We start from the raw sequence: 10,206 nt of genomic DNA, 5'->3' as shown, positions 1-10,206 counted from the left end.
TTCAGATTATTTGTTGACTGCAGGATGGTAACAAAACACTTCAGCACAAGCAGACAGTGGAGCCTGTGAATACCTGATAAATGCTCTCATCTGATTGGTCACGGATGGGTTCGTGTCCCGCCTCAAACACAATGTACTACAGCATCAGCAGCAGAGGAATGAGAAGGAAAGAAGCAGAACAGACATGGGGAAGATAAAGAAATTGAGTGGAAAGTAGTGATTTTTTTTCAAGGAACATCATTCAAAGAGTTCTGTAATTAGGCTGTTAATTAAAAGCAGTGCAAGACAGATTCATCTTGGTGACACATGAAGGGAACGTTGAGGAGCGAAAACCTCTAACAGCAGCTCAGAAAAATTCTACATTTTCGTTTTGGTTGATCATGCACCCCTAGTGGCAGACGAGCACAGACGCACTGAAACAGCTTCATCCTTTACCGTGGATGACTTCACATGCAAATCTGCGGACGTCTGAGGCGTCACGCTGCACATGTGGTGCCGCTACCACGCTGTAACAAAAACAGGAGCTGTCTCCCCACAGTGCACACACAGAGGAGCAAGCTGACTGATTTAGGAATGGAGCAAGTGACAGCAGCGATCTGATTGGTTGGGAAATTACCTGGTAGACCGGGTCCTCTAGATCCTCCTCCAGAATTGTCTGCAGATGGGTAGCGGCGGCGGCGGCAACGAGAAGAGGAGGAGATTAAACAGGGAGATGAGAGGAGCAGCAGGGTAAAGACAAGAGAGGGAAGAGGCAAGGTGTTATGTTGGTGAAGGAGAAGGAGAAGAGGAGCAGACAGAAAGCACACAGCAGTTTCCTAACAATTAACATCAGCACTTCATGATCACAGTGTCAAGGAGAGATTAGCAGAAGAACAGTAAACATCCAGGAGTCAGGACAGAGAACAGTGAAGCGTCACGGCCTGATAATCCATCCTATTATCTTCTGTTATGAATTGTTTTGATGAACAAACACCATTCTCAAAAACCTGCACCCATTGTCAAGCAAATAACAGAGAACGGACTTGATGCCTCTTTTTTTTTTTTACCAAATATTATACTAATCTACTGAAGGGAAATACTAACAGTTGCAGTTGTCAACAGTCCATGGATGCCATTTCCTCATTATAATATGCAAAAAAATTCTAATAGAAGACAGATTTGGACACAACACCAATGTAAACATAAAGCCAGGTTTTTATATTTCGTGCAGAATGAAACCTTTTAGCATTTTCCCTCTCTGCTAAAACATCAACAGCTCCTTGGTAAAGGCCTCTGAATGGGAATATCTAAGCTTTAAGTGTGAACATTTTTATACAACATTTTAACACACTGCACTTTACTTTGCATAATTTCACATACTGTATATGCTGATCCTTAATGCCATGGCTACTAATGTACTCCAAACACACACCACAGAGTCTGACCTTTGCACCATATTCCCAAAACTCCTACAGATACAGTATATTATATAGCCATTAAAAATGCTGTGATTGGACGGTGTGAAACGAGAAGGAGAACGCACCAACCACTCCTTCACTAAACTGCTAACTCACGATAACAACACCACAGTTCTTCTAATGCTGAAGGTCTGAAGATCACACACACACATGCAGCAGTGGTGTAGTGTCTCCAACGTGATGCCCAGATTTCTGTGGACTTCAGAAATCAAATGTATTTAATACAGATCAATTTTATCACATTTACTGCTAAAACCGAGCCCTTGGTAGATGCTCCTTTAGACCTTGTGTTGATCCACAGATCAGTTACCAGTTAACTAGCAACCTTCTACATGTATTACTCACCGGTCCTAATATATAGAGAGTGTTCTTCAGGTATTCATGTTTCTGAGTCATTGATGTTTATTAACTTTAAAAACTAATACAAATTAATTACATTTGTCATTCAAGTCTGCCAATTATATCTAAGCCTTTGCCAACTTAATCCTAGCTAGGGATTTTATTTGAACTTTTCTGACCAAGGCGATGATGAGGACAAAGACAAAGTTTACCTGATACACAGCCTGCTCACACTGCTTGTCTTTCTGGGCTTTCTTCTCCATCTCTTCCCTTTGTTTTATTTCATAGATGAGCTGGAACAAGTCCCGCAGGTCCAGGATCACAGGCTCAGCCTGCGAAGGCAAGAACAAATCAATCAGCACACCAACAAGATACACACATATGGATCACATTTACAGGCAAAAGTCCTCTGATTCAAACAGCCATGGTTATTCAGGTTATGTGGTCAACTCACACACTGCACATCAGCACGTATGTCATTCACCTACAATAACACTTCATAATCACGGACAGAAAAACATTAGAAGAGTCTGACTATATTTATTTAGATTTTATAAATACCAAATGTATCAAAATGATGGTGGTTGAGGCAAGGAGCACCGATGTGGACTTCACTAGTTTTGTTACTGGAATAAAACATTAAACTGTAAGGACCTGAGTATATAATACAGTTGGGATAGAGCTGTCCTTAAAAACGTAAAACATACATTTCGCAGCTTATCTTCCCTCCTCATGGAAACAGGAATATCATTAGGTCAGTGACTGCTTTAAACAATCATGACACTGTGATGTGTTTCTCATTTTCAGCCTGCTTTTTCTGTTATAAACTCTCTGCCTTCTACCCTCTCTCCGCCGGCTCCAATATTCTGCAAACACTGAAAATGAGAGTAAAATACAATAGTGACCTTTCCCCAGGCGCACATCAGGTAAATGACATCGTAGTTGACTGATGAGGACTTTGCCCCGTGCTACACTCTTATAGAGGGTAGCATTTGGTGAGCAACATTTATTGTGTGGCTGCTGTTTATTTTGAGTAGAGTGCAGTGTGTGTGTGCGTACACGGGTGCTGGAGCATGTGTGTATCTGTCCAAGTCAAAGAGCAATGGCTCATGGCCCTCGGAGGATGGATATGCCATTAGAGTCGGTGACACACACTCAAATCCTCATCGACTCACTATGGGAAATCAATATGGCTACAGAGTGAGCCAGCTGGATCCAGCCTAAACAGGCCAGGCACGCAGACACAACAATAGGAACAACAATCACAGGAGGTGCAGAAAAGGTACTGAGTATCACAGAGAATAGGTCGCTGCTGAACTGTACATTACCCTGTCCACAGCTACTGCTGAACGGTGTCGAGAGTTTGTTTGATGAACAGCGTGAAGGGCCCTGAGCGGGTGCTCGAGGGTCCTTATCTAAATGTCAAGAGCTTTGAGCCATCAGGAGAGGCCTCTGATGAATCGTACAATAACCTACACACAAAGGTTACGAGACCACGCGTGTACAAACACATGCCAGCCGCTCGAATACACAGACACTGACCGACTGCGCCGTCTTGATGGCCACGAAACGGTGGTTCCCTTCCTTCCCGCACACGTAGCCAAAGGCCCGGTGGTCTGTGATGTCCTTGGCGATGTAGGAGATCTCATGGACTGCATGGTGGTGTTGTAGAACCTGGAAACACGGACAACACAAAGTTCAATAAAAATACAGGAGGTCAGGACACTTGTTGATTCCACATATAGAGACAAACAACCAGTCACATCTACGTCTTGATGTTCAAGTCAGCATCTCCAGTTACTCTTCTGCGTGTTTTTCGAATGTGAGAAGTACATAAGGTACTCAGAGAAACACCCCACTGGGAACATTTCCTAAAACACAATCCAAACAGGTGACGGTTTTCCTCGGGCCAACCACTTCACCACCGTACAGCCGCCTGACTAAAGTATTAAAAGATCTCTAAGGGGACATGCTTTTTTAATTAAACTGCAGATATTATATCCTTAAAGCAAATATATAACAATTTCTCACTCTCTTTCAGCTCAGTAAATCCCTGAATAAAAAAGATTTTGGCTAGTTTTAATGTCATTGTTTTAAGGATGTTGGCATCAACATCTTAGGTTCATAAACCACTTCATGAAGAGGAAAGTTACAACAGAGCAGCCGAAGAATTCCCCAAATTCCTCTACATGTTCTCAAAGACCTGTTGAAGTGACACAGTGACACACAGAAACAAACCCATCTCACAGCGAGACCTTGTAGCTGACATTAAACTGTTTCTAGCTCCCCTGCCCTCTCTTGTTTAGCCCGGGCGACGAGTGCCAAGCTGGCAGTGCCCGTGGCAGATGGCACTGTTTTTCCTGAGGACATGGGGGGGGGATCAGTGACAATCACAGCTCGGCAAGCTGTCGACTTGATCACTTCATCTGTGCCTTCATTCTCTCTCACGATCACATACAAACACAATTCACAACTTAATATTCAACGGCCCTCTGCTAAGTAACACTAAATGTTTGCTTTGTTGCGTCAGTCCATGCCAGCTGCATGCTGGGAGCAGCCTCGCAGTCAGCCTAGGCTGTCATAATGACCCAGTAGCCCTTGAATGCATGCTAGCAGTGGAGCAGAGTATATCAGAGGCTAAACACACACATCTGCCACTCTGGGTGTATTCACACAGTCAGATAGGGAACTTTACGGTCATAGCCATTATGTAGGTGGCGGTGGGATGTGCACGCACGCACACACACACACACACACACACTGGAAACCCAAGTTGTAATAGATAATTATTGTTGGAGTCAGGCTCCTGAATTTAATAATTAGTTTAATTATTATCATTATAACCAATGATTGACCTGGAAATGACTACACGGGCAGCCAGTGTACATGCACACACACTAACCCACACAGAGCTCATTTACTGAGGTTATTGAATTATCTATGGGTGGGTGGTGAGGTGACAAAGGACAAGAGAGACAGAGAGAGAGAGAGAGAGAGAGAGAGAGAGAGAGAGAGAGAGGACACTGAGATGGCTGCATCAATCCATTTGTTCTGGAAGTGAAGCTCCGAGTGTCGGGACAGTCTCTGTGAACATAGTACCACGTTTGTCAGGTGTGGCATGAAGCAGATTGAACAAAACACAACCACAGTGTTTTTCAGATTGTGAATAAAGGTGGGTTTGGGTGGGTGACATCTTACAAGTGAGAGATTTTTGTTTTAAATAATTTAATTAAATTTGTGTGGATTAAGACCAACGCTCACTAACGGCTAAGAATCAATTCAAAGTAAAGGTTTATGAAGAGAGCTCTAAGTAAAATATTACAACATTGACATTTTAAAAATTCCCCTTTATTCATAATATGTCTAGGTACAAATACAGGCTCATTTCTAGTAATATGAAATAAACCTGGCATAGAAATGTTTGGGTCAAGACTCTTGGTCTGAACATAATCAAAGATAAAATCTGATAATTATAACCAAATTACAATTACATCACACTTTCCTATTAATTTAAAATAGTTTAAACACAAAATATTTTTTTTTGCAATTGTCCATTTTTTGTTGCTCAAAAATTGAACTTGCATTATAATTGATATAAAAAAAGCTACTGTATGAGTTAGTTTAGTTGTTTTTCTTCAAATTAAACGTTAGCTCTCTGTAGGTAAGTGTTCCAGTAAGTGGGTCCTATGAAAACAAAGACTAATGCTAATTCTCTGCTGGTTTTTTATCTTTGTCCATTTGAACACATCATGTCTGAGTCCTGACCTGACCTGACCTGACCTGAGGTAATCCCTATAGATCGTAAACTGTCTGCCTGCTACGTTCATTCTGTCCATGCACAAACCTTTTATTAGGAGTGTTCTCTTTACTCTCTCACACGCCACGTGATCAAAGTCACAGGGCGTGTGCAGTGATTGGTCAAGGGCTGCCTGTGAGCGGACAAATTACGTTTTTAGGGTTGTAAACTGAGGTGTCATATAGTTTTCTATCATATCACAGTGCCTTGTGATCTGAAATTGTTGACAACGGTTAAGTGTTTTTCTCTGTAGCCGATGTGAGTCTTCTAATTCAGAGGAACTGACAGCAGATCTATAAACGTCAGCCAATTTCCACCCTTTTCTCTCCCTAATTGTTTTGGGGCAAAACAAAAAATGCGTTGACAATTATGGGCTTAACTGGTTTGGTAAAAAATACCTTGTTCTATTTGGGTCAGCCTGACCAAAATAGATAAAAACAGACAACGTTTCTCCCTCCATCACAAATGAACCCTGGATGATTACTTTAAAAGTTGCCATAGGAAATTTAAACTCAAGTGCTTTTATTGGATTTAATGCTTCAAGACGTAGTCGTTCTCCTCTAATCTTTGTGGATATTTTTCCAACAATTGTGCTTTTGTTGCATAACTTTGTTCTGAACATCATGGCAAAGTCCCAGGAGACCGGTCATCACTGGAGCAGACACGTCTGGAGGCAGTTGGCAAATAGATGCAGTCCTTTGTGAAGTGTTTGAAAAAACAGGTGGGTGTATGGAAAAGTCAATACCAACTGTGGTACCTTGTCTGGTCGGTTTAGCACTGTTGACGTGCACCTCTGGTCAGTCTCTCTCTCTCTCTCTCCTCATTACTTTCTCTCTCTTTTTTTACACAAACACGCACACACACGTCTCTCTAAAGGCCCGTGGGCAGCATGCCCTGCAGCAGTTGCTGACCACCATACTCCCTGTTAGACTGAGGAGGGAGGAGGAGAAGCAACAAGACTCTGTTTTTTCTCCTTCATGAACTTCAAATATAATTCCAGGTGTAAAATCATCAGAACAGACTGAGGCGAGTATTTCCCTGGTAATACATCTAAATACGTATATCCAAGGCAGGTCCAAAGTATGATATGGACCTGTTTCGACACAATTTTCATTTATCAACAAATGACAAAATATATGAAACATTAGGAGTGAGTGCCAAGAAATCACGTACTTAATGGCGCCTCCTGTGGGGCCTGTGTGGGTTGCAGAGACTCACTGTGAATTTTCCCATTGTGGGAGGAATAAATCAATTTATTTTTATTTACTTTTTTAAAAACTAAATCATGTTTAATGTACTATTAGAAGGAAACGGGAGACCTAAAAAATGATCACTTCCATTCCCAATATCACATCTGTGCTAACGGCTAACTAATGTAAATGTCAAAACAATCCCGTCAGAGATGTTTTGTGGGGGAACTTGGACTTTTTTCTGTTCTGCACTCAACCCATTACCCTCGACTTTTACTGAGAATACCAAAATTACACATCTGTATGTTTACAGAATGGTTCATTGCGAGGTCCACTAATTGTTGGTAAGTGGGACATTGCTTCATTTGATGAGATACACCTGTGTGTCCCTAACTTATTTTCTGGGGACCCATATTTTAAAAGTCACAAACCTTCACGACCCAAGTCAATAGACATTATTCATAAACTGCTGGGAAACATGATGCGAAATGACCCAAAAAATAATCTCTTGCGACCTACCCGAGGGTCGCAACCCAGTCTTTGGGAAACAATGCGATACATAATGTGAAGAACTAAGTTCACACCTCCTTTTTCTTTTCAGGCATTCGCAATTTCATCCCTGTCCAGCCTCCTAATGCTGCGTTTCCATCTTTTGTTCCAAGTCCAATTTGTTTTTCTTGTAAATTCCTCGGCAGATCTCATGTAATTTGTCAGAACAATTAACTGAGAAGGAGTGGGCCGTCGGGGTCGACCTCCCCGGTCTGGTGAGTTCTTACCCTGCCAAGGTGAATCAGCCTTGACCTGACTGACAGAGACATTAAAGAAGGTGGCTGGTCCATGTAAGTGTGTGCGCGTGATATAGAATGTGAGAGAGAGGCCGAGAGAGATGTGTTGGTCTGCCCTCCGCTAGATTAATGTCACTTCTCCATCTCCAGCGCCACCTTCCTCCACTCTGCACGACCTTCCCTCCTCCAAAGGAGAGGCCATCCATCCATTTGTTCACCCATTCATCCTTCCACCCATCTGGCTGACTGATGCACAGGAGGGGGAATGGGAGTGTCAAGGTACCTGAACCTCAGCACACTCCCCCTCTGTCCCTCCCTCCCACCCTCGCTCTTTCACCTTTCCCAGCCATTAGGAGAGGTTGAAGGACTGATTGTGAGGACAGCGTATCTCTGTAGTTAATATTAATGTGCAAAGACAGAGGACAAGGTCTCCCTGTTGAGGGAGCTACGCTGACATCCGCTGAGTGATTCTCCAGCTATCCCTCTAACTCTCTACCGCTTTGTCTCTGTTCCTTTGCTTTGATCCACCCTTTGTCTTTTTCACGTCCTCTTTCTTCCTGCCATCTGTCCCTTTCTTGTTTCTTCTCTTTAACATCTTCTTCACATCGTCTACGTGCTTCTCCTGTTCTACCTTATTATCCCCTCCTATCTGTCGACACGGGGTCTGAAGCAGCAGGAAGGTACGTGACGGTTATTTAGATGCATAAAGAACTGGACTTTATGATTCATGCACTAATGGAGCTCTCCTCAGAACACAAATAAGAAAATCAGGCGTCTCCAGTGACTTGAAATGAGGTATGTTGAAAAACAGAGCAAAAAATATATTTTTGCAGCAGGTTTTAATTTAGATGCATCTATTTTTTTTTCTTTTCCCAAATGTAAAAGAACCTTTATTGAAAGGAACTTATTTCAATACCTATAAAAGGCAAAGAAGTTTCACCTGGAGTGAAAGACTTCCCCCAGAATTCTGCAGAGATGGAAACACCACTAACCCAAGAGGTTAGACTTTACTTTTTGACTTACACTCATTCATGTGGGCACCAACCTCTCCATGAGGTGTACGATACAGACCCTCACCAATTGTCCTGAAGTTTTCATGTAATCAAAAAAATGTAAGTATTAAAACAGTCTGGACTTCAGGAGTTAGGTGTCCTGGAGTTAAACAGGAAGTTCACATTAGAAGAAGAAGAAGAAGAAGTTTTGAGTTTTTACACTGAATGCCTTTCCTGGTGCAACCCGACCTTGGTTGTCGACCCTAGGTGGTATCAAACCCACTGCCTCACTCTAGCCCCCTTTTGAGTTGCATACATAGTAACAGTGTGTGTTCATTCTGCCTTACATTTTTTAAACTAAGACTGTTTCACTTCTGGAGCTAATACAAAAGTATGAAAACTCTTCTGCTCACGTGTGTGAACTTCTCACTTCCTTACATCATTAGCAGCAGAGGGAGGTAAAATGGCCGGTTTGTTGCCAGTGTCATTTACACAGGGCACCAAATACCCTGGGAACTGGAGGCGGTATATTTCTTACTCAAGGATACAGTGGCAGAAATGGTTAGTTTGAGGACAGAACCTCAGTTATACATGTCACAGCGGCCTTGAGTGAGAAATATAAAAAGGAATCACTACACTCTGCTGGTCACTCTCCCCGAGGTACGAGCACACTCCATCCCTAACAGGATTTAACCACTAAATTTGCAGCTAAGCTGTCCAGAGTGGGTCCACATGCCACTGACTGTCCAGGATATTTTGAACGTCTGAAATCAAATTAAAGTGGAGAAGAAAAAATCATGCAAACTCTGTCCCTGATTAAAGGCAGTAAAACAGCAGAGACTGAATGAATCTACCTGGACAAACAGCAGAGCGGCCATGTTAAATGTAAATGCATCATCATGGAATATATTATCATGCTGCGCCACGATTGTTTACAAAGACGCAAACAATGGAATAGCCATGTTCTCTCATCTACTAAGGTCTTGTTCTCCGGGTTTCAATTACGGCCCCCTGATTTCCCCAGAGGTCTCCTCCTCTCAAAGAGATGTCTCATTAATAGAGAAAACACACACAAACAAGTATAGGTCCAATGCTGCATTCAGTGCACACACACACACACAAACACCCACAAACACACACACACACATATATAGAGAGTCACAACTGATGAGCTTACCCCTGACTTTTCATCAAAGATCTTGATCCCACCAAAGGAAACAGTCAAAAACACCTTCTGTTTGTGTTCTCCTTTGGACCGTGCTGCCGCAGCGATACCCTGAGGACAGAAAGACACACTCACAGATACCACGCAAAAAACCGCGGAAGAGGCAGCGGAGAAACCTACGTACTCTGTAATGATATGGTGTCCTCATGAAGACATTCCCTTTGGAGCCAATCGACGATATAAATACACCGTATTCATGTTTGACTGTGTTTCCAGTGGATTACCGATGGAGACCTCAACAACTTCTGTGTAATTTGTGTAAGGTTTTATTTACAACTCCAAATGTATCGAAGAAAAAAGAAAAGGGTTCCATCAACTTCAACTCTAATCTTTGAGGTTGAATGTAAAGGACAGGTGGGCAAAAGAAACAAGATAGGAGGAGCCCGGGCTCTGAGCTTGTTTGGGGGGGGGGGGTGGGGGGT

General features: G+C 42.6%; 1 protein-coding gene across 10 annotated transcripts in view; it reads right to left on the bottom strand.

Annotated features, from left to right (window-relative positions):
* Positions 1-10,206, bottom strand: part of dab1a (DAB adaptor protein 1a) — a 105,770-nt gene that overhangs the window by 17,323 nt on the left and 78,241 nt on the right. For 5 of the 10 annotated variants that reach the window (XM_017043111.2, XM_025065843.1, XM_008307115.3 and 2 more), the window contains 5 exons: positions 9,737-9,835; positions 3,339-3,470; positions 2,009-2,128; positions 617-655; positions 74-136 (listed from right to left, as the gene is read on the bottom strand). In XM_017043111.2, coding sequence (XP_016898600.1) covers positions 74-136; positions 617-655; positions 2,009-2,128; positions 3,339-3,470; positions 9,737-9,835 — 453 coding nt within the window. The remainder of the gene's footprint in view (positions 1-73; positions 137-616; positions 656-2,008; positions 2,129-3,338; positions 3,471-9,736; positions 9,836-10,206) is intronic. The other 5 variants (XM_025065853.1, XM_025065876.1, XM_017043151.2 and 2 more) reach the window with 2 other exon arrangements.

Source organism: Cynoglossus semilaevis, chromosome 2 (genome assembly GCF_000523025.1).
Source record: "Cynoglossus semilaevis isolate Cse_v1.0 chromosome 2, Cse_v1.0, whole genome shotgun sequence".
In the NCBI taxonomy this organism is placed as follows: domain Eukaryota; kingdom Metazoa; phylum Chordata; class Actinopteri; order Pleuronectiformes; family Cynoglossidae; genus Cynoglossus; species Cynoglossus semilaevis.
The sequence above is the reverse complement of the archived record's forward strand: the minus strand, read 5'-3'. Positions and strand labels throughout refer to the sequence as shown.